At 31.5% G+C, this 26394-nt stretch overlaps 1 protein-coding gene across 1 annotated transcript; it reads right to left on the bottom strand.

Annotated features, from left to right (window-relative positions):
• Positions 1-2924: 2924 nt before the first annotated feature.
• Positions 2925-23916, bottom strand: WC2_9 (blue light receptor; the record flags this gene model as incomplete). The annotated part of the gene is made up of 3 exons (XM_035730255.2): positions 2925-5146; positions 20558-21039; positions 23229-23916. 3 exons carry the CDS (start codon positions 23914-23916, stop codon positions 3554-3556), a joined length of 2763 nt encoding a protein of 920 aa, XP_035586746.2. The 3' UTR covers positions 2925-3553.
• Between the last annotated feature and the right edge of the window lie 2478 nt (positions 23917-26394).

Here is a 26394-nt window from a genome sequence, read left to right as displayed (position 1 = left end):
ACTGAGCCGGCATCCAATGGTATTAATGGCGCAACTTCGTGGATTGGTTGAAGTTAGGCATTAACACCGTTGGATGCCGGCTCAGTGGTCTAATGGTTAAGTGTTCGCGCGCGAAGCCAGTAGGTCCTGGGTTCGAGCCTCGCGTGGTGCGGAATCGTGGATGCGCACTGCTGAGGAGTCCCATACTAGGACGGAACGGCCGTCCAGTGCTTCCAGGTTTTCAATGGTGGTCTAGCTTCAACTGACTGATGATTTCAATCTGTGAAAATTGGATATAATGCTGAACTCTATGAAAGTAGCATCATGCAAATTCGTAAAATATGCTTGCAGCCTAGGTCAGGTATATTTCGAAAAGAACTTTCAAGAACAGATACCAACTGGTAAATTATTAAAATACAATAGGCAATGGTAAAATATTCTACTCATCTTGGTTTCAAAATCTTCATTAGTGAGTGCACATGAATTTTCATAAGACAAAAACTGAGGGTTTTAGGTTTTGTGGAAGTTTCCAGTTTCCCTAAATTCGCGTATCATGGAATTATCAGAAGTTCCAGTGGTTGGATATATCCATAACTCAACCTTCCCAGAATATTTGATGAAACAAAAATATTGAGACTATTCATTATGGATATATATGAATGTCCAGTTGCATTCCTTAGTATCAGTATAGGAAATATACAAACCCTTACTGACAACTTCACACCCATTGAATAACGTCGTGGATACTTGGGCTCAGTATTACAGTGAATAGCTTGTCCAGATGTCAGGAAATAGGCACTGAATTCAGTCCTTAGTGTAGATTTCAGCTCTGAGATATTAGTACATTTAACTAACGGGTCTCGGATAGCATCAATCTAATTTTGTCAAAACATTTTAGATTTGTTTCCTTAACTACGAAAGGTATTCAGACACACTTGTTTGATCTATTTATGTTTGGTGCTTCTTCATTTTCCTAAGAAACAAAACAGATTTCCCCTAAAGTTTAACGATTTGATCTGGAGTTTTTTCTTTCGATCAGAATAAATGTTTTAGAAAACCCCTAAACTCCTTTCAAATTAATTTCTTTTCTTCATGTTCAGTAAGAAAAGATACACTACATGGATTTTTGAAAGCTGATTCAAGAGTCTAAATAACTAGCTGTGCCAGTTGCAATGATCAATGATCCTGAACTTAATTCCACTCAGAGTATTGGATGAATACTATTATGAATTTCTAAATTTATAATGATTGGTTTTCGACAGTTTTACAGTCTGAAATAAATACCAAAGTTTCAGTGTTAGATGGTTGTAGATAGTTAACAGGGCACCCTAGATCTAGGTTTCGTGCTAGTTGACTCTCATCGACAAAATGAACCTGAGGTTATAAATAGACTGATGTACCTTGAGAAATTCATATCCAGTCTTTGATGTTGTCACTAAACAATCTGTTTTGTTAACCAACCTACAAAACTGATAACAATACTAAAATTTATCGACTAAATTAGGTATGATAATGACTATGATATTAACAGTTATAGATATTAACAAGTATCAACTGTCAAAATTCTTCTTTGGCTAGTTAGAGATCTTGATGAATCAAGATAACGACTCTTTCGTTAACTAGTTCATCAAAATCAATCAACAAAAGTACAAATGAACAACACGCTGAGTTCTGTATTTTGTGAACTTCGAAATTTAATGCAGTAATGAAAATCGTTTATCGTATTATTAATGCACATTAATTTAGTGGGGGTCAATAATGAAGTCTAAGGTGTATATTTTATTGTACTAGTAACTCGTTAGTTAGATACAATTTGAATGACTTGATCAATATGAAAGCTCTCTCACTACAAGCCGACACTAAGTGAAAGACCCAGATTACCTTAAGTTATTTCAATAAAGTTTACGGGTTCCTATGTTGTACTATCCAATTGCTTTATACTAGTTAGACTGAGAGGCTGTATTTAGCTGATGAAACTGGTTATTGTAGAATGAGTAGGTCATTTTTCTTTGTTTGAAAATTGAAATCTGTTGAATTCTCAAACAATCACAAACTAATTTGAATTTATTTGATCAACAAGCGAACGTCTCACTTAGTAAAATTCCTTTAAATAAGACCAATTGTTTATTCTTTGTTTCTTCATTGAAAATCAAAGCAATTTCGTCGGTAATTATCACCTGTGAATTTCAGAAGTAACATATCCTATTCCAAAAATACACAATCAATACGAAACAAATACCGGCAAAATATTTTGAATAGATTAAGTATTCATCTGGCTAGTGATCACTGTCCACATATTCCTGTCTATTTCAGTATGATTATGCAAAAATATATACTAATTGTAAATATAATTATTCATCTTTCAGTAGTAAATCTTCCCATGAAATGGATGTCTTCTTCAGCCTATCTGGATGGTCAAATATTTAAGAATATAACAGCTATTGGATTTCACCATGTAACACAAATAATTTGTTACGATTCCCTAGTAAATAGTTACGAAGTGTTCATTTTTTATTACTTTGGAAATAGGTATAGCATGTGAGTTAAACATCGATTTATATATAAAAACAAATCAGAGATCATTCGATTCTTTGATCTTTCTTACATTACTCTACTTAAAGAATACACTACGGAAATGAAATAGAAGAAAATAATCAATCGCAACACTGTCACATATATTAGCTATCTTACATAATAAAAAAGTGATTTGTTCAGGCTACAAGTATATTAGCTTTCTTGTGATAATATGCACGTAGAAATGATTTACACAATGGCGAAAATCTATTTCTCTTACTAATAAGTAAAATTGAACATTGAAAGTAGAAAAAAACCCAGTTCATAGATTAAATGATCAAAACTACTCATTTTCCTTTTACCAAACAAAAAATATAATAAAACCTTTTTTGCATCAAATATTATCATTGATACAATCACTACTACTTATAATATTAAAAGTAATAATCGAAATAGAACGAATAGGATTAAATGTAATAAGGATAAGGAGTATAACTATAGAAAATAAACTAAATTAGCCAACCCTGTTAGTTTAATAATAATTTAAACAAACACAGTTGTTGTCTTTTTTAATGTATGGAACAATGAATTACCATCGGTGACAATGTTCAATTTATATCATTAATTATAGTCAATGATCCAGTTCAATAATGTTAAAACAGCAAATAAATGTATACATTGAGTACTATCACTAATTGTAGTATTAGTAGTAGTATTGGTAGTAGTAGTAGTATTAATAGTAGTAGCATGTAAGGAAAGTTAAAAAATTAAACAAATTCCATGTAAAGAATAATTATTAATAACAATAATAATATCAACAATAGTAATTATCGATAACTATGTATATATATAAGTAAACTTGTTTTCTGATTATGACTTTAATAGTAGGAAAACAAAAGCACCAATAAGTGGAAAAAGATTTGAATGTGACTTGTTCAAACTATTAGATTGTTTTAATTGTTTGTTTTTTTTAAACATTTAAATTTATCCCTGATTTATTCAATTTTCAATGAATGAATCAATGAATAAAATGATCTAATGAATAAGAAGAACAACAATCCTATTGGTATTCATGATAAACAATACATTCATCATCATCTTCTTCTTCTTCTTCTTCGTCGTCGTCGTCGTCGTGGTTATTAGTTTGTTTTTTATGATAATCAATCATTTCTTCATTGTTTTTCTGTTCATTTATATTTAAAATTGTATGATTTGTAAATAGCGGTTGTTTTGTATTTAAAATTAAATTTTCATATTGAAATGCAGCTTTAGCTACATTCAATACAGTTTGATATTGTAAATTCATTTTATTTATAGAATTTGAAAATGTATTATCTTTTAATTCTTCATTATATATTGATAATGGTAATATATTATTAGTAGTATGATTCGATTCAGAATGATCATTCATTGTTGATCTAATGAATTCATTATTAGAATGATTTGATAAATTTGATGTAAATAATAAATGATTTGGCAGCCAATTATGATTATGATTTAATTGTTCTAATTTCATATATGGTTCTGTTGTATTTGGTATATCTGTGATTATTGAAGATTGAGTAGTGATAGATGTTGTTGATGAAATTAATGGAAATCCTGTAGTTATTGTAGTAATTGTTGATGTGAATTGTGAAGAAGTTGTTAAGGATTGTAAATGTTTTTTCATCATAAAATAATTATCATAAAGATCAGAATGAACAAAGTTATTGAAAGATTGATTTGATTGATTTTTGAAATTATTCAAAAAGGAAACTGATAAATCTAGTTGTGGAGTTACATTGTTTAATGAAGAGTTAGAGTTTAGAACTTCTGTAGAATTATTATTATTATTATTATTATTATTATATGAGCAATTATTGTTATTAACACTGTTATTACGATTAATATCAATGACATCAACATTATTTGTAAATCGACTCATAACATTATTATCATCAGAGTTATTCTGTTCATGAGTATATTCAAGTTGAGATAATGAAGTATTAGGATGATTGAATTTCTGTTCATTATGTGTTGATAAAAAGCTAGATTCATTTGTCAAGTCAAAATCTAGATGAAATTGATGCACTCTAGATAATGGTAATAGTGACGGTAAAGCTGATCTAGTTTCATGAGTTGGAAAGCTTAAATCTGTAACAGTATTCTCATTGAAATGATGAGGCAATGATTTTGAATCTGAGTAATTAGATAATGATAAGAACTGACTTGGATATTTAGTAGATCTCTCTTCATTGAAACTAGTTAAAGAACTAAATGTCTTATCTGAATTAATCAATGGATTTGAAAATCCTGACTCGATTGAATAAGAAATGTTGTTGCTACTATTATTTGTAATATCAGTGGTAGTAACAGAGGTTGTAGTGTTGTTATTGTATGTTTTAGAAAATATATTTGCCCATTCATACGTATTCAATTCGGGAAAACGTGTACGATTTTGAATTTGATGATAAACATCATCTACCTGATTGACAATATTATATAATGACGAATTAGTTATCGATGTAGCATGGTTACATAATTCCGTTGACTGTTGCAATAATGGTATAGAATAAGTTTGTAAATGATGATGTAATGCACTAGCTTCTTCTAAATTTTTATCTTGGACCTGTCTTTTTAACTTATACCGACGATTTTGAAACCAGATTTTTACCTGTGTAATAATAATAATAATAAAGAAAAGACAATTTGTCAGAATGTAAGATTAATAGAGATATATGATTAAAAATCTGGTAAAAACAGCGAATGGTCACAGCAAATATACATTAAAAATGTAAACTGTAGAATGTTAACACAAAGGTTTAAATGTTAAGCGCTCAATGTGATTTCGATTCCTGATTAGGTTATAGATGCATAATGTTGAGAATTCTCACACTGGGATGAAATAGCTAGGTGAGACTATAATTTATGGACGACCTTTGGGCGACGCTACACTGACCTTGAGAGTGTTCATCTAATAACTAGGACTAAATAAAGGTTATAAACCTGTGTTAGAAATTAGAATTATGATTTACAGTTGACGATTAAGTTTACGAATTAGATTTAGGGTTTTCATCACAAACTAACATCAGCTATAATGACAGAACGCTATTTAGCCAAATAGATGAATGGACTTCGCGCCAAAATCCAAGACTCGTTATCTTATATCTGATTAGTTCGTCCACAGAATATAGTCTCGCCAATAGCTACCTAATGTTACCTGTTTTTCAGTTATCCTTTAATTGAAGCTAATCCATCATGCAAATTATAATATGTAACAATCTACACAAACCTTGAACACATATGTTGTCCAACTAACAACTCTACGCTGACAGTAGCCTTAATCATATGAAAGTAGATGGTAGCTTCTAGTTTTTTTTAGATTAAAGAAGATAGACAAAGTTTAAATCATTTGAACTGTTATTTAGAATTAACTTCAAGTTAATCAAACTTCTTGAACATATTATCTTGGTTCACTCTTTCCTGTTGATTACAATGCAACATATAATCATAATTAGGTTAGGTACAATTCAACTTCATTCTAATCAAATGGATTTTTTTTTATTATTAGAGACTTTTCATTTACCACATATCTAAATTTCATGGGTAGATATTTCTTATTCATTACGATTCATCAACAACAAATGTCAAAGTCAGAATCGTCAATACGAAGGTCATGATAGTTCTACTGTATGGAGCTGGAACTTCGAGAACTACTACAACCATCATCAAGAAGGTACAAGTATTTATAAATAGCTGTCTTCGCAAGATACTCAACATCCATTGGCCGGATACCATCAGCAACGGCCTTCAATGGGAGAGAACAAATCAGCTTCCAGCTGAAGAAGAAATTAGGAAAAGACGATGAAAATGGACAGGACATACATTACGCAAATCATCAAACTACATCACGAGGCAAGCCCTAACTTGGGATCCTGAAGGGAAGCGGAAAAGAGGAAGGCCAAAGAGCACACTGCGTCGAGAATTAGAAATAGACATGAGAAGGATGAATAACAACTGGAAAGAGCTGGATAGGACTGCTCAGGACAGGGTTGGATGGAGAATTCTGGTGGGTGGTCTATGCTCCTCAACGAGGGGTAACAGGGGTAAGTAAGTACGATTCATCAACCCATTAAGTTTTATAACATTATTCAGTTAACTTCTTAGTTGTATGAAACTTTAAAAAATATAAAAATTGTATACTATAAAATGGGTTGTAAGTTATTAAGATAATAATTATTAATAAGGAAAACTTAATCTCTATGATATACGTCTGTGTATTTTCAAAAAAGAAAAACTATTTTTACCCATAAAATTTCCAACTTTATTTTCCCTCTTTTTTGTAATTTGCTCAATTTCAATATTCATTTAAACAAACATTATGATTTCCAAATGTTTATTTATCTATTTTATCTTTATTGTTGTTTTGATTTATCTCCACATTAAACATACAATAATCAGATAATGGAAACAGACATGATTAGAGAATGTGTTTCTTAGTACTACAATGAAGATGGAATGGTACTTAGTTTGTATCATCATAAAACATATACTATTTAATGCTTTTTCTTATTATTTTATTATTATTATCAGCTTTATTCAATATTATATTTTTGGTACAATATAGAATTCTCAGCGTAAAGTATTTCAACAAGTTTCCGTTTCTTTCTTCTTCGTCGGTCCTGGCGATAAATATTGAGTGATCTCCAGTTAGATGTTAGCAGTTCAGTAAATGAACATCTGAATAATGTGCATTCTTTTCGTTGTATATTGCCAGCAACCACATTGTCTCTTATTGAGTTGTTTGTAACTTTGACAACGAAAGGTTTTACACTTTTCAGAAACGCAGCAGAATAGGTTGTGCGATTAATAAACATAATGATATATTAAAACAAACAAAAATAGATAACTTGTTGAAATATCTAGATGGCAGGAACAGGTAGCCCAGATGATTAACAATGTTCTTATATTCCTAATAATTTTAGTTAAACACCTACTGGAAATGAGAAGACACTGGGTGGGTGTTTTTTTCTCTATGGTAAAAGATTCCTCAACAGTATTCTTTTTATTGAGTAAACTAAAGATCGAATAAATAACCTTCCGGCTTTGTAGCCATTGAAGGATTAAAGAAAGCTAACATGTAATTTTCATTGTATTTTATCTCTATGCACCCGCCATCCGCTTAGTTTGATTTAAAGAGTTATAACAATGTTTATAAAATGTAGAAATGAGTTTCATTTCATTTCAATTAGATGAAAGGATTGAATTTCTAACTTGTTTAGTTTGAACATGTATGACTTAGTACATACCGTTGGACTGTTTCACATATAACTGACTGACTACAAATTCTTCTTAATATTAAGTATTCAGTAATTTGTTATCTGTATCTTAAATACTTAATATTATAATAGACTGTGATTGCAGTTGATTTTGCATGGCTCAAATGAATAGCTAGATTTTATTTATCACGTTTACTAATACACATCAATAAAAGACAATTTCGGTTTCCAATAAAATTAGAGCTTGTTGTTTCATGGTCGATGGTTTATTTTAATTGTTAAAACGATTAATAAGTACCATTAAATCTTGGAGAATCAATGTCAGCCAATGTATTTTCTATGTTAAGATCATAAGGAGAAATGGGAGATCACAGGAAAAAGTTGACATTTATAAATTCTTGAGTTTTCGTTGCCAAGTAAAATTATAATATTCAGATGTTATGCTTTATTAGATAGATTTCTATAGTTTGTGGGCAGTTTTTATTACAAGTTGTCATTAACTAGGGAACAAATAAAAGTTAAGGAGAAATGGAACTTTTAAATTTGATCCCATATAGGTTCATTATTGAACACTGTTATAAAGTAGTTAACTACCTATTCAGTACTACCTAATTTTCAGTCGTGCCATGCAGTTAGTAGCATTTTATTACAAAGAGAATATGCATTGACATTGACAAAAGTTTGAAAGAGCTAAAAATCTATAGTTTAATTATAATATACACTAAATTACAAACTTAAGATGGCTTTACAACTCCAGCACAAAGTAAGCTCTAGCTTGGAATCCTCAAGACAAAAAGAAAAGCAGACCAAAGAACACACTGAGCTGGGAATCGAAGACAAATATCAAAAGAATGAATAGAACTTAAGAGCACTTCGAAATGAATGCTTAGTAAAAAGCTAGTTGGAGAATCCGTGTCGGCGGCCTAAGCGCGATAAAGGGTAAAAGGCTTAGGTGAGTGAGTATAAACACAGGTAGTACTGTAGTGAACGAGAACACCAAAGAGGACAACCAAATGTATTTGAATACGAAATTAAAGAATCTCTCAGTAAAATCTGAGGAGCCTACAGTAAATACTCCATTTGCAAAATGTCAATCAGTTGTCTCAGACTTGACTGTTCCTTCGTTACCACACTAATTACGCTCTGTTCTCGTTAATGATACATACTGCTTATATATGTCTACATCAATATCACATACCACAGTACGTGCAGTTTTCATCCAACGAGTGTGGTAGAAAGTTTAGTGCACACATAGTTGGTGATTTTTCATAATAAGGCTAATTATTGTTATTATTTGGAATTTTTACCTTAACTGTAAGTGAACAAGATATAAATGTTTTTTGCTTTGTACTACACTAGTTTTCCTGTGAAATTTTATCAATCAAGCAAAGCAAAATTAAGCAGATATTGAAATGACTGGTATATGATCCAATTTTTCGGAGTAACCCAACGAATTAGATATTAGACAAAATTTAAATCTTGAACTGAAATATTCAGCTAGGACTGCATTTCTTAATTGTTTAAATCTGACGATTTTGTGAAAATTTCCAATAATAAACGGTTTGAAATAGTCGGTAGGAAACCCAGTATCTAAATTTTGTACCAATTATTAGTAGTTAGTAGGACGAGGTTACAGTCATGATTGGAGTAATGCTGTTTGAGAGATTCGAACCTCCGTCACCCAATTCCACTCCCATAGATATTACCACTGTGTTATTCAGTCAGCGACCAGCTTCCTGTAGAACTAAGATATGACCACTAGTCTTAGTGGTTCAACATTCGAAAGGTTATACTTGTGCGCAAGTTATAATTCAAACAGCACTAAGGAATATACAAACACTAAATGAATTCCTATTCAATTAATGTAGATTTCACATTATTTATTTTATTATTTTATTTTAACACATAGATATTGGCACACAGATGCATCAAATGCATATGCGCCACACAAATCTCATTTGATATGTGTGAGGGCTGTGATACTGCCCGGGTGCCCAAAACCGAAGCAGTTGGTTTTCTTAGGGGGCCAAACCCGGAGCCTTCGACCTGAAGGTTTGATCCACGAGGCAGTAGAGCATCGTAAGGAGATGCAGTCCCATGGTAGCCGGTGACTAACGATTGGTTCGTACGCCATTTGTTCCTTCAGGATACTGGAGCCCATGTGTACCAGTTATTTGGGATCCGGTTAAAGCTCCGGACATTCGCTTTTCGTCCTCTCATTTTTGTAAACAACACCCCCGCCACGAGAAGGCAGTGTGTAGGACTTCCCTGACAGAGGCTATATACGCGTGGCCGTGTGAGAGCATTTCGAGAGGGAGAGCGGACTCCCCCCACTCTCGGTCGTACCAGGGCATTTGGGGGCAGGTTTCACATTATCGAAGGATAATCTTATTTTTGACAACTAGAATGAATTGAAATGTTGGAAATTCAACTTTATCTGAATCATTATAAGTTAGCATACTTTTCATTCTTTTAGTTAATACTTTGAATCAATATCTAAAGTTTACTGATAATTGAATTTTCGAATCATCATTTCATTTTATTTAATTCTAATGTAAGATCACAATTGTTTCACAATGACACTGACACCACTTATCCATTTTTCTATTTGTAATTTATATTATCGAAGTAACTTTAATGCATAAAATTACATCAATGATTTACACCATATTTCACGTTTGAATGAAGAATTCAATTAAGGCTTCTTAGGTTATTTCAGATATACATATATACATGTAATGTTATACTGAAAGTAATCTCTGATTTGTAAACAACAACATCTAGACATGTCTATATAAATAAATATCCGTATATAATTTGATCATAAAATAAACAGATGTTTTGATTACTTAGATTATTTTGCTTTAATTGTTGATGCGTATAAAAAGACAATTGTTATGAAACAATGGATCATTTCTATGATACAAAAAATTTGAAAACAACAATTGGCTTCAAAGTAATGTTGAAATGTATGTTTATGTTTTGTATTTGTATATGTACTGGGAGGATGAAAAAGTAAATGGGACAGAAGAGAGAGAGAGAGAGAGGAGGGGGAAGGAAGGGAGGGAGGGAGAGATGAAGGGAGAGAGTTTAAGAGAAAGAGAATAAGTAAATCAAGTTTATAACAATTGAATTTGTTAATGTGCTAATTTAACCGTATAAATTTTCCGTTAGGAAAATTGAGAAAAAAAAAGAAAAAAATTCATCAAGCATAATAAATAGAGTGAAACATGATTTAAACATTTACTGAATGTCTATAACTAAGACAAAAAACAAAACTATTTTATCACACGGAAATTAAAAGATAACAAAGTTTTATTGTTCTTCATTTCGGAATGCATGTGGGGTGGAGGAGTAAGGAACAATTGTGTTAGATAAATACATTTTGTATTTATTATCTAGTATTGATAGTTTACCAGATGAATTAATCACCTTTTATGGATAGATCTTTATTGGTTTGTGTAAATTATCCAGTAGTAAATTGTTTGATACAGTGAAATCTTTCGGAACAATATTCAATTTCCAAAATCACAAGAATATAGTTTTGAATATTATTTCTTCTACTTTAGTTTAATCTAACTGGTAAGATTATATAATTTTCAATATTGGAGTTGAGTGAACTATTGAGTTTGATTGAAATCATAAACCGATCTCTCTTAGACAACCAGTGAAAACTTGCAAGAGCTGAACGATGATATTCCTTAAACTTTATACTATCGAAGTATGAATTAAAAGAATAGTCTATGAGTTTGTCTTTGTTTACTGTATTAAATTGAAGCTAATAAGTAGTAGATTTCAGAAAAATTACTTCATAATGTGTAATATTTGATTCATATCAAGAATCATCCTCAAATGAAAATTAGTTCTTGATAGTTGCCAATTCATATGTCGAATTTTCATTTACATAGACTAGTTGATTAACTGAAAGATGAATGACGATAATGACATTTCAAAACTTCTTAGTGGAATAGACTTACTTACTTACTTACTTACTTACGCCTGTTACTCCCAATGGAGCATAGGCCGCTGACCAGCATTCTCCAACCCACTCTGTCCTGGGCCTTCTTTTCTAGTTCCATCCAATTCTGGTTCATTTTCCTCATATCTGTCTCCATTTCCCGGCGTAATGTGTTCTTTGGTCTTCCTCTTTTCCTTTGGCCTTGATTCCATGTGAGGGCTTGTCTTGTGACGCAGTTGGGTGCTTTCCTCAATGTGTGTCCTATCCACTTCCAGCGCTTCTCCCTGATTTCTTGCTCCTCTAGGATTTGGTTTGTTCTTTCCCACAGTTGGTTGTTGCTAATGGTGTCTGGCCAACAGATTCAAAGTATTTTGCGTAGACAACTGTTAATAAACACCTGTATCTTCTGGATGATGGTTTTCGTGGTTCTCCAGGTTTCTGCCCCATACAGTAGAACTGTCTTGACATTTGTATCGAAAATTGTGACCTTGGTGTTGGTTGACAGTTGCTTTGAGTTCCAGATGTTTCTCAGTTGTAAATATGCTGCTCTTGCTTTGCCAATCCGCACCTTCACATCTGCATCAGATCCACCTTGTTCATCAATGATGCTGCCCAGATATGTAAATGTTTTTACATCTTCCAAATCTTCCCCGTCAATTGTGAATGGATTGGTGCATTCTGTGTCGTATCGGAGACTCTTGCTTTCCCTTTGTGTATATTGAGACCTACTGCTGCTGAGGCTGCTGCTACACTGATCGTCTTCTGCATTTGCTGTTGCGTTTGGGATCGTCTGCGAAGTCTAGATCGTCCTGCTGCATCCTAGATGTCCACTGTATCCCACGTTTCCCTCCATATGTTGAAGTCTTCATGATTCAGTTGATCACCAGGAGAAAGAGAAAGGATGAGAGTAAGCAACCTTGCCTGACACCGGTCTTTACCTCGAACGAGTCTGTCAATTGTCCTCAATGCACGATTTTGCAGTTTAATCCATTATAGGAATTCCGTATGATGTTGACTATCTTCTGAGGCACTCCGTAGTATCGAAGAAACTTCCATAGTGCTGTTCAGTGGAATAAACTATCAATCATAAATTATGATTCTTATTTGTATTAAAGTATTCTTATTACGTAATGTATAATATTAGATGAAAATTGTACTACATTCAAATTTAAGGATAATTGGTGTCATGCTAGTCAAGTGGCCTTGACGATCATGGACATAATCATAGTGTACATTATTTATGTGACTTTAAACTGGAACAAAAACAGATATTCAGTGTTTCCTTTCTATGCTTTTTTTTAAACAGTGATTCCCTACATTATTTTTATTCATAATAACCTTCAAATAATCATTTTCTTTCTTCCTACAAAAAAAACAACTTTAAAAGTACACACTTATGAGCCGTTTGATCAGGTTAGTTATTATCAGTTCTAATGATAAACAACACATGAGAATAAAGTAACAATAAATTAATATGATGGATATTGTACTTTGTGCATGGAATAATAAAGACAACAACTACATTGACAACAATACTAATCATTGCTATAAAATCAAAATAATATCTTTATTTGTTCAGTTCAGAGTAAAGTTAATTAGACTACTAATATTACCCTTAAAATGTGTACATATTTGTTTGTTTATCTGTATGTATATGAATAATCAATCATATGTCATTATTGTTCTTTCAATTGTTCTTTTTTATCAATGTTCATCAGTAATTGTTAGTATAGTTGGAGTATAGATAATGATTATATATCAGATAATAAGTGAATAAATGATTATATATTAATTTCAATGGCTGAGATCATGAGTCAATTGAAGTTAGACTACCATGGAAAACCTGGAAGCACTAGAGTTCTAATGAGAAGTAGTAACCAGTGGAGTTCAACCGGGTCTGTTGTGAGATAATATGTCATTGAAGACGATGGTGGATGATTTGTCGCTCAGTTTCGGGGATTGGTTGAGATTAGACATTAACACCGTTGGATGCCGGCTTAGTGGTCTAGTGGTTAGGCGCTCGAGTGCGAGATTGATAGGTCCTGGGTTCGTATCTCGTGAGGAGGGATTGTGGATGCATACTGCTAAGGAGTCTTACAATAGGATGAAACGGCTGTCCATTGCTTCCAAGTTTCCCATGATGGCCTGACTTCAATAGTCTAACTTTTCTATATATATATATATATATATATATATAGCTTCATATTTATTGGGTAACTTAGTAGCTATCTAAACTCAATAACTCAGAGAATAATACAATAATGTTTATAGTGAAAAGTACTAGATATGAACTTCAGTGTGAATATTAACACTTGTATTTAAATGTATCGGTCTGTAGAGTCATGATCAGGGTGAAACTTGTAATATCCATAATACATACTTATTAAAACTTGATACTATCGTTGTTGTACTTAAATTAAACCATAGTTTTGTAAATGACAATGTATAGTATTGTCAATGAAGTAAAATAAGAAATGTGAACAATTATAGTCACTAATATTTAAAGTGAAATATTATTGCAATCAAGTTTATAATCAAATAAGAAAATTGACCAACCTAAATTACATGGTCAATCTTTCCAAGAGTAGTGTATATTGTTAAAGGACAAGTTTTCATGTTGTTAAAAGTGACAATAATAATGATGCAAGAATGAATAGCTGATTGTATACAAAAAAGGTGTGTAACAGTAGATGATAACTCGACAGTTTAAATATGAGTAGCTTATTAGAATGTTTTATGTTTGATCTATGACGGTTTGACGCATGTGTAAAGTTTTTATTAATGAAGATAGTTTATCATTCAAAAAACTTTCAGAATAAACATGATGTATGTTAATGTATTATTTTATACCATTAGGTATTCGGGTAGTATTCAATAGGAAATCTTCGGTTTAAGTTTCGTACAAGTTGACATTCGTCAGTAAGCCAATCTTGAAGAAACTGTAGTTCCCTAACACATTCGAACTTAGGCCACTTAGTTTCACTATATGAGATGTTATTAATGAACTATTCAGACAGTTTAATTCCCCATCAACTAATAAAATGTATTCATTATTTGTAGACAAATCAAGATCAGAATATGCTTAGAAAAGTCAATATAAAGATATTGGAATTTCTAGTAAAGAATCCATTATATTCTGTGACACTTTGATTTCTGTTAAATTTAAGTCTCTTTTTAGAAACTGATGTGTTAACCTCATTCAATCTAACAAATAGCCTAGTGAAGTAAATCTAACTAATTGGATGGATTTAATATACTCACTTAACAAGTACAATCTATGGATTAATTTTAAGTAATAAAACAAAAATTTAAGTCAATAATCATGAATGCATTAAACCACTAGTGTTTAAATTATTCAACTGAAGTGAGAAAAAACCAACATTCAAATAAAAATATTTATCCAGGAAACCTAACTGAGCCAGAATCTCTTTAGATTAATGCCCCACACTATGAACTGAATTGAATCCATTAGGAAACATCACTCCCTATTAATCCAGCCAACATTCCTTATCAGCAAATGTGAATTAACACAAAATCTAATGATAAGGTTTCGCACCGGTAGTGAACAAGAACGCAGATATTTGACAGAGCATCCCACTAAAATCTAACAACCATATAGTAAATAGTTAATTTGCAAAATATTAATCTATCGTCTCAAACTTCACTGTTCCTTTTGCAAATATCAGTCCATTGTCTCAGATTTCATTGTTGATGCATTTTCATGCCAATTGCGTCCCATTCCCATTCTTTCCTTATCGATCTTCTACTGAAATACATTCTATGCCTGACTACCGTTATATACTACTTATGTGGATATAAGTAACCCACACCACACACCAACTACTTTCAACATTTTAACACAACCCATTGGTATATTTGTATAGTAGTTTACTAATTGACTTTAGTCTCCGACAAAAATCATTTTCAAAGTGTTCAAATCTGTATTCAATCATTCATATGAGTATAAACTAACCATTTTTTTTACTATTAATTGATCTTTTTTTTTTCAAACTCAACCATATAGAGTAATGTATTTTAGAAATTCTAACATTCAGTTTGATCAAAGTATGCATGATGGATTACAGAGTAACAAACAAAACAAGAAAAAAAGAACACAGTTGTAGATGTAAATGTTCACATTATGAAACTGATTTTTGTAGTTTGTATTTCTAACATAATTTACATCTATTTTTATATCAAATAACTTTAGAATAAATCATGATTGAATATCAGTGAAACAATTAGGGTTTTCTGGAAATATCCAATATAGTATAACCTGATATATAGGATGAAATCGAGAGCTTGAAGCGAACAGTTTAGTGTAAGTCATACTGTGGTGTGTGCTACTTATATCGACATAAGTAGTATATGAACAGAAGGTCTGACAACAAAGAGACAAGAGGACCAAACAGTAAAGAATGGAAACAGAATGCGATTTGTATGAAAATGCAAGAACAATGAAGTCTGAGTCATTTTGAGACAATTGATGGACATTTTGCAAATTAAGCATTTACTTTAGGATTGTTAGATTTTATTAACAAGTCCTGTAATTTTGTGTTAAATACATTCGATTGTCCCACCCGTGTTCTGTTCACTACAATTCTATAATTCATAACATTCCCTCTTTGTATACAATATACTCAGTGAACATTAAACATTGTAATAGTTGAATTCATGAGTCGATTGAGGCTAGACCATCATGGAAAACTTGAAAGCACTGGACGGCCGTTTCGTCCTAGCATGGGACTCTTCAGCATGCGCGTTCCTGCCTCGTGACGTTCGAACCCTGGACCTGTCATTCTCGTGCGCGAGCGCTTAACCACTAGACCACTGAGCTGGCATCAAACAGTATTAATGTCTAACTTTAATCGATCCAAGAAATCGCACCACCGTCCATCATGCACACTATTGAGGAGTCCCATACTAGGACGTTCAGTGCTTCTAGGTTTTCTATGGTGGTCTAGATTCAACTGACTCATGAATTCAACTATTAAAATGTTATAATATTCACAAAACCCCTCTCTGATTAGAAATTTTGCGGATATAATCAACTTAGTGACAAATTAAAGGATTAAATCAACATTTATTATCTTATAGCGACTATAACTGCTGTATTGTGTTTACTACTATAAAACGGTCAGACATTATTTTGTATTTAGATCTATTCACAGAATACCTTTCAATGAATCTATCATGATACAAGCTAATTTATCAGGCTATTTTGTAGAAAAGTAATAAATTGTAGACCATTTTAATTTAGTCAATAAATTATCATCATGAAAATTTCATTGGAACTCATTTTTAAAAAAGAAAAAAATTGAATGTTTGAATAGAACACTAAATGAATCGTTGAATCCTCGATTACATTTACAAGACATTACATTACATGACAAGTTTGCATTTTTAATGACATGGACATATATATATTTTGTGCATAAAATTACTTAATTACGTCATTAGAACAAGTTTCTTTTTAACAGAATCATTTTAATGCAGCAGCTGTTTTAATCGTTGTGACATGATCAACTTGTATTATACTTCCTTTAATTTATTTTGTTCCACAAAAGCACACTTCATCTGAATATTCAACTACGTGTGTGTGTGTAGTATGTATGTATGTATGTAGTATGTATTGCCTTAATCATATTAATATTAGTGAAAATTGTACAATAGAGGGGGGGGGATAGAGACCTATTATGTATAATTCGTTTTACCATTTAATGTCTTTTAATTAAATAATAAATGTATGAATTAATAAACTGAAAACAATTTTACTATTATAATCGCAAATAATGAACTGGGTCAACAAAGAACTGGATCAACAAGAATTGTATAGACATAAAAATAACTAAGCCGGATTGCACAGAAATAGACTGTGTAATATAAAAACCTTAATTATAAACCTATGTGTCTAGGGTCATTTACACACACACACACACATACATACACACAAACAGCATGATCAATCACACTACTTACATTAAGGTTCAATTATTAGGTCAAGTGCTAAGGAAAGAGAAATATTCAATGTCTTTTTATACTTAAATGAAAAAAGTGATCACATACAAAACAACTGTTATTATCGTTTGTATTACTGTTATGATGCAATTTTTGAAATATGTTGATCATCAACTATTTCTAATGGGTCATGACTGATAAATGTCAATAAAGAATACATTTATAATCTTCATCAGTAGTTAGTATATTCAGAAATTGTTTTATTAAAAAAGTGTTGAATGTAAGAAAGTTATAATGATTGATCAACTTCAAGTTGGCTTTCATGAATGATTGACATTGGACTGAAAAATGATTGAAAAGCAACTGTTTTTTTATTATTATCTCGGCCTAGGATTCTTCAATTGTGCTTGTCCACAAAATCATATGATATTGAACCTGATTTTGATCAAGCTTAAGTTTTAAGATATATTTGGAAAGTGAAGAAAAATCCAGCGGTTCAAATCGATAACTTGAGACACTTCCGAATAAAGCATAATGAATATCTACTGCTCTCTGTGATACTTGTTTCATTTCCAACATAGCTGAAATTTACTGTCTAAAAGCAATAAAACCACAACAAACAATCTACATCAGCAGTTAATGTGTACTAAATTCTGATCTCTGTGAGAGATGATCAAGAAATACAGCATATTGATGCACAAAAATATTCATACAACTATTGATTGATTACTGACTGGTGACTACTGTCATGTATGTCCAGTCCTTCTTAGTACTAATCGAACTCTATCGATCGTGTTACAATGTGGCTAATAGTCTAGGTGACTTGATATCACGTGCACTGTTTTTAGATGTGAGGTGGTGTTTAGAGGTAGTCAACAAGAAACCCTAGACTTAAGTCTCGTGTTGTTTGGCACTCGTCAACGAGGTGTGCACGTAATCTTGAGAGGAATGATTCTCCCTGTCAGATTGAATCCCGGCTACCTCCAACCACCATCTTACATCCGCATAACAAGTTCTTTCATACTACAAAACATATATACATAGGTTTAATAATTAACCATTAAATATAAAACACTTCTTATGGGTTACATTTAAAGGAAAAAAACACGACAGGTTCATATTTAGTTCATGAATGATTGAAGGGACACACAGTCGTAATTGATTTGACGTGTCTTTACTTCTATAATCTATTATTTGCATGAAAAGAGCATTTGTTTATAATGATCGATGTAGGTCCTGAAATTAAAACTCAGACTCAAATTGTCATACTATATAAGTGTAGAGAGATGAAATGAACATGGTGAGTAGTAGAGAAATCAAAATAAATGTAGTAATAATGATAGAAAAACTAACTACTGAAAACACTGTTCAAGAAGAAAGAATGGAAAGACATATTATGAAGAAACATTTGAACTCAAGATGTAAAGGGAGATAAAGATTGAATCCATCTGAACCACTGACCGATTTGGAGACATGTCACATCTTAGTGACTACTGATCATGATTGGCTTCAACCAGCTAGATCCGTTAACAGAAATATTGTTTTTATATGGAAAAAAATTAGTAAAACCAATCTATGAAAGTACTGTACTTCCCAATATCACAGTTTCTTATATCAACTAGGTAAATATCTCTGAAATTTTACAGGATCCTCTTTATCTCGTGATCATTCATCATTCTGAATTATTTTAGCCCTAGATTATAAGTTTCCATCGATTTGGAACTTGTATTAAAATTTTCTAAGTGATGGTTAGCGTTTTTTAGTAATGCCATTTTTAACGGGATGGAGATGCTAACCCCATGCACAACCCTACTTCTTTCCTCAGGCTTGAGGCTGACAATAACCCTAAAAATGTTCCAAGCGGAGTTCCCTAAATGACATTCGTTAATTATTTTAATCAGTTTATGCGATTAAGTATGATTTTAAAAACTGTTTTTATTAAGGCTTTGCTAACAGATCGATGGTTTTACAACTTCTTACGCTTTCTGTATTATTTCAACTAGAAGTTAAGGCTTTGAGAATAAATCTACTTGGATTTTGTCACATTTTTTTAACGCATAACTCATTGGCTAAATACACAGAACATGTATTCAACATCATGTGATACAGTTTTGTAATTGTGAATAATTTCCCGGGTCATATTAAATGCATCAGAAGGTTCAAACCTGGAAACTGATATTGCATTATTTGACTCTCAAGTGACCATTTCCATCCCACTCTTCACGGGACGTCTAATAATGTCAAAAAGTTATCCTACATAAAATGCTTTGGATATGTGTGATTTAAGCTGAGAATTTGTTTCATTTTTTTCCGAAGAAAATAAGAAATTTATTGAAACTATTTATGAGTTGATTGGAAAAAAAAGATGATCATATTCTAAATTCACTTGGTGTTGTTTGCTTGTATCTTCCCGTTGTTGTTCAGGACTGCAACTGACCAGTCTCTTGCTGGCATATGTGCATCCTGTGTGAATTGCTTCAATATCATGTTAAGTCACAAGCTTTTTAAGGAAAGATGGATAGTGTCTAACAGTGGAATTCAAGACGCACGTTTCTTCCTATTTAGGACTCATCAGCTGGATGTACCTGCATCCCAGAGTTGATTTTGACTCCAGGACTGTAACCCAGTACCATCCACTTCAAATGCTATCGCGTTATCCACTTAGCTACTGAGTCCTGATCTATTCTAGAATATTAAATTTTCATTTTTACATAAGAAAACATGGCTATTCATTTAGATAAGAAAATGGTTATCAAACTAAGTTTACTTTGTGATGAAAACTAAGAAAGCGACTAGTTAAATAAGTTCTGGGTTCTAACTATAAAAAAAAGGCAGAAAATAATCAAGTGAATAAGTAAGAAAATACTAAAAGAACTAAAACAAATCTTACTTGTTGTGCTGACATTTTCAAATTATTTGCCATTTGTTCACGTTCTTGAGCGGATAAATAACGTTGTTGTTTAAATCGACGTTCTAATTCGTAAATTTGTGTTTGTGAAAATAAAATACGCGGTTTACGTCGATTACGCTGACGTATTAAAATGAAATCGGATTTTTTATTCCTCATGATTTGTACTTCTTTCTTATCCAACTCATTGTTATTATTATTACCATTATTATTATTATTATTATTATTATTATTATTATTATTATTATTATGATCAATAATATCATTATTCTGATTGTGGAGATAGTAATTAATATAAGAGTTATTTTGTTGATCTGAATTTGAATACCTTGTGTTAAACTCATTTGTTTTTGACACTGAATTCTGATAATCATTGATACATTGAACATGGGGTTGATGATTTATTAATGAAGATTGTCTATAAAGTGTTTGATCATCATATACGGAATTTATTGTGGTTAATACTGTTATGAGGAAGCGAGAAAAAGAAAAAAAAATAGAAAATAGCAGAATGAGGTCATTACAATCTAACTAAAGAGTTGTATAGTTTCATAAAACAGAGGCAAATATTACCAACTGAACAATAGATCGTATTAGAAATTGTAAAGTATTCTGAAATCCCTCATACTTTCCAATAAAATGACTTATTAATGTTATTGTGTTAAGATTGTGTTGAAAATAGAACTAATAAACTGTAACAACCTTCCATATCTTGAATCTATTGTCTATCTAATAACATTTCTTGTCATTTTCCAACATTTTATATTATTTAACTAGTTACAAGATGATAAGTTTAAGTGAAAGACTCATTAAGCTAAGCATCTGTTCATAAAAGAGAAACTAGTCCTTACTTCCAGTGGAGTTCTGTAAAATAGAAGTTATCTACTGATGAGTTGTAAAATAAGAGAAGATAAATGTTCATTGAATTTAGGTTTTTGAAGAAGATTATTAAATGCGAATATTATTAGTATGATAATTATGATTAATGATTCCATTTGGCTTACTTAGATTGTTAGATTATCCATACATAAATATCTCAACATAAACGTCAATTTTCATATTTCACTGTTTTACTTTATTCATTAAAATATGCCCATCTTATGTTTCTTACTCTGTTAATCTACTTCCTCAAACTAATGAGAAACTTTAAAATGGAAAGATTAATTTATTTTATTGCACAAATGTGTGAAATTATCAGTTAATTTGACAGTAACACAAGTATTTATAAATAGCTATCTGCACAAGATACTCAATGTCCGTTGGCTTGATATCATCAGTGACAGTCTTCTGTGGAAGAAGACAAACCAACTTCCAAATAAAGAAGAAATTAAGAAAAGACATTGGAAGTGGATAGGACATACATTGAGGAAATCAAAAAACTGTATAACGAGGCAAGCCCTAACTTAGAATCCTGAAGGGGAACGGAAAGGAGGGAGGCCAAAGAACACACTGCGTCGAGAATTAGAAACAGATATGAAAAGGATAAATAAAAACTGGAAAGAACTAGAAAGGATTGTTCAGGACAGAGTTTGGTGTTTCCATTTCTTCCATTTCTTTATCGATTCAAATTCACCAAAGATACACAAAACTGTTCGTTTTATACTGTGATGTTATTTACCGAAATATTTCTATCGTATTGAGAATACATATGATTGACTATCTATAATTTTATGTTATCCAGCTTAAACACCCAAAATTTTCCTTGACTAATTCAATTTATAGATATGAAAAGAATCATGCATTACGTCATGTCATAAGTTACGTTCTATATTTAATGAATTAAGACAATAAGGTCTAATCTCTTGATCTAGACAGTATGCTAGTCACTGTAATTATGAGGTTGATTTAACTTCCCTGGAATAGAATTAAGGAAAAGGCCAAATGGTTCAATGTTTAGGTTATCTAAATATGATATTAAATGATATAGATCCTTGAGGAACAGTAGTTTCTTGAAGATTACAAATACACCTTACCACTGATTAATGACAGTATTAATTAGAAGATATAGCCTTACGGTTTTCTCCTGACTAGATTCAACTATCTATTAATGTTAATAACTAATATTTAATAACATAAAGAAGATATTGTTAATGAATTGTAGACAATAACTTAGATTACTATGTTAGTGTTATTTAAACAGTATTATCTTCGATGATATTAACTCTTATGATTCAGTAATGAGAGATCAGTTACATAAAATGATAATGTTAATTCAAAATCCATAGAAACTAATTTATTCATCCATTTAATTAATTCCGTTCAATTGATTGTAAGATGTTTTAAATTATAGTAATATTAAACATTAACTCTGCCTGGAGTCGCTCCAGGGGCTACTGCCGGTCCCAAGCCCGGATAAAGGAGGAGGGTTGGGCATGGGCTTAGCGACCCCATCCCGTAGAAAACTAACTCGCTAAAAAACGCTAACCAGAAAAAATTGTTCAAACCACTTAAACTCCGCCCTGGGAATCAGAAGGTCTTCATTTAGAAGAGTTATGACGCCTCATGATGAAAGCTGAGCTCCTTCGGAATTCACGAGGCCGATGCCCCTTCTAACAACCAAAGCAACCATTTATTTAGGTACATGGAATACTCGTACAATGTAGGAGACCGGGAGAGTCTTCCAAATTGCTAATATTAAACATTAACTACTTACCATCATTTGATTGTTTAACTTTTGAACATTCATTTATAGTAGTGGTATTCTGTAACATTTTCTCTGAAGTAAAAATTCTATTCCATTCATCATTTTGTTGAATAAGTTTATTGGAACAATATTCCATTGAAAATGGTAAATTATACAATGGATATCTATTATTATTATTATGAATATTGTTTGAGAATTCACTTGTATGAAAAAGTCTTTCATTAATATTACTATTAGATGGTCTATAATCAATGTATGATGATGATAATGAAGTGGAATTCGATCCTGATATATCTAAAGATGATGAAGTAATAATAGAGGAAATATCTTTAATTACTGACTGATTTGATTGAAGATCAGAATGATGTTGATGATTTTGATCTAAATTAGTTAATGTTATGGTAGATACTATTGGAGTTAAACAATTTCGACTATCTTCAGAAACATTTAGTTTATTAATTGTTGTATTAGTGATGATATTTTTATTTAAATATTCATGTTCAATCACTTCAATGGATTTGTGTTCAATATCTGGTTGATCATTTAGAAAAGTATGAGTTGATTGACTATTCTGATGTTGTATAACATGTTGTTGATGATTAGTATTGAAATTAATTAAAGAGTTACTATGAGGATTATGATAATAATCATCATCAGTATATTTAAACAAATTAGATTCACGTGGAATAGTTAACATGTTATTCGATTATGAATGAGTTAGTTTTATTCTTTAATCTAAATTCATATAAAATATACGTGGTTCGATCGTTATAGTATTAACTCATATTTGAAAAATACCACTTGTTTGTTTGATGAATACATCTTTATGAGAATTAACAACAGTGTATCATCTTGATTCGTACTTTATCCCCTTGGGTCTATCAATAGATGTACATGGTTGTCTGTCAATATATAGACATAAATGTATATACATACATATATATGTATTACAATTGTGTTTCTATATACCATATGAAGCTGAAGTAGTGTGTTAATGTATAAATACAACGGATAAGTAAACAAAATGTTCAAATATAGATATATATATAGTGAATTGTTTTTATTTTCTATCAGAAGAAACGTAGGATTCATTTTGTTTCTCTTACCTTTGTCTATTTTTCCTGCCTGCCTTATTTCCTTTCCTATTTTCTTCCCCTTAGATTTCTTTGCTTCTTATATGGAATTCTATAAAGAAATCATAGAAACATTTATGAATGAATGAGATAATTAACCAATGAATAAACTCGATCGAATTCAAAAAATATCCGGGTTACAAAAACAGAAAACGCACTTGTTTAAAAGTAGTAGGTGATGATTAGAATAATAAGGAAAGTTGATAGGATATTTTTCTAAAGTAAACCAACAAAAAATAACTTCATACATGATTGGTTTATTTATAAGAGGAAAGAATAACCATTAAATGGGTAAAGTAAGTATTTGATCATTTTTATAATTGGCTAACATTAATTAGAGATTTATTGGATGCTAAGTATATATAAGGTAGCCATTTCGACGTAATTTTAGACTTCTCAGTAATGTGTAATCACTAACTCACACGAAATAGAATCCAAATCCTTCAAGTTTCATGGGAAACAAGAAACTAACTACTCATTAGAATAATAATGAAGGGTTGTTCAAGATCATGGGTTGATTGGACTCAGATATTAATACCTTTGGTTGCTGGTTCAGTGATCTAGAGGTTAAGTGTTCGCGCGCGATAATGAAGATCCCGGGTTGGAATCCCACGTGCAGGATCGTGGATGTGCTCTGTTGAGAAGTCCCATACTAGGACGAAACGGCCATCCGGTGCTTCCAGACTTTCAATGGTGATCTAGATTAGGTCGACTCGTGAATTTAACGGTTAAGAATACTACAGTCTCCACAAATCCCATTCTGATTAAATTCTCAGTTAATTTGGGATGTATTGCAAACCTAATATGATGTCAATAGCGTATAGATTGAAGACTGATTTTCTGAAATTTTTAAGGAGAAATTATGAACCCAATGTTGGAGAAAGTTTGTTATTCATCGGTGGTATTGATTTATAGTTGTATTTTTTCGATGATTTTCCGGTGATTTCTAGGTTTGATCAATAGATGGATGAACACTATCAAACTGCACTTGAGATCTTACGTTTCTTGATGTGATTCTTTTCCTAATCTTTAATGAACAGTTGGAGATTTCAAATCTGAGTTAAATAGAAATCCAGTCATCTTAGGTGACTTACAGTTTCTCAGTTCATATCAGTTTTTAGTGAGAGCTACTTTCAAAGTATATAAGAACAAAGTATTAAATTAAATTCTGAGAATAGTTGTATACAATGACAGTAGTAATAACCGTAAAATAGATCATAATAGTATGGCAGAAGCCAGTTAATAGGAAACTGTAGACCTAAGTTTCGAACTAGTCAGCACTTATCAGTAAGGCGTACTAGCTACCTTGGAGGAACTGTTACTCCCTATGAGATTCAAACTAGCGTCACCCAGATTCACAGTCTGAGACATTGTCATTAAGCTGATTGGGCCAGAATTGACATTTTATAGGACTGAAATATTTACGTTGGTTGATTATGAAATGAAGACCAAAATCTTGTCTGTTTAGTCCCTAGCGCTGATCGGATTTTATCAATAAATGTACAATATGTCGAATAGTTGAAGTTGCTGAAAATCATACCCACTAGGTTTCCGTGTTAGTTTGACAATAATTTGGCGCCAAGTATAGAAAAGTCATTATATATTAAATTTAAAATTAATTTCAATGTTTCGTCCAGCAAACTTGTTTGAACTTCTTCAGGGCAATAAACAAAATCAAGTTCACATATAATGAAATATATGATTATTTATGGTAATTAGTCATTCATAATTAGTGTAAAACTGGATAGAAATATGCATCCGTTCAATTTACCACATCATGCTAGAACAGAGAGATGAAATGAATGAAGTGAAAAACAAAAATAGACACCAATATTCTGACACTGTAAAAACTACTAGAAATAGAGGATATAAACTTAAAAGAAATAACAAATTGGTCAAATCAACAGTATAAAATAAGCTGAAAATTTGAAACAAAGTCAGCTGACCCTATAGAACTGATTTTGAGTCATATTATCTAAAATGTCTCCAATCATAGAGTAAGATTTAAATGGCTATGTCCTCATTTCCTTACACAGTTCAAC

The sequence above is a fragment of the Schistosoma haematobium genome, chromosome 3, assembly GCF_000699445.3.
Source record: "Schistosoma haematobium chromosome 3, whole genome shotgun sequence".
NCBI lineage: Eukaryota > Metazoa > Platyhelminthes > Trematoda > Strigeidida > Schistosomatidae > Schistosoma > Schistosoma haematobium.
This window is presented reverse-complemented; position numbering and strand designations above follow the sequence as displayed.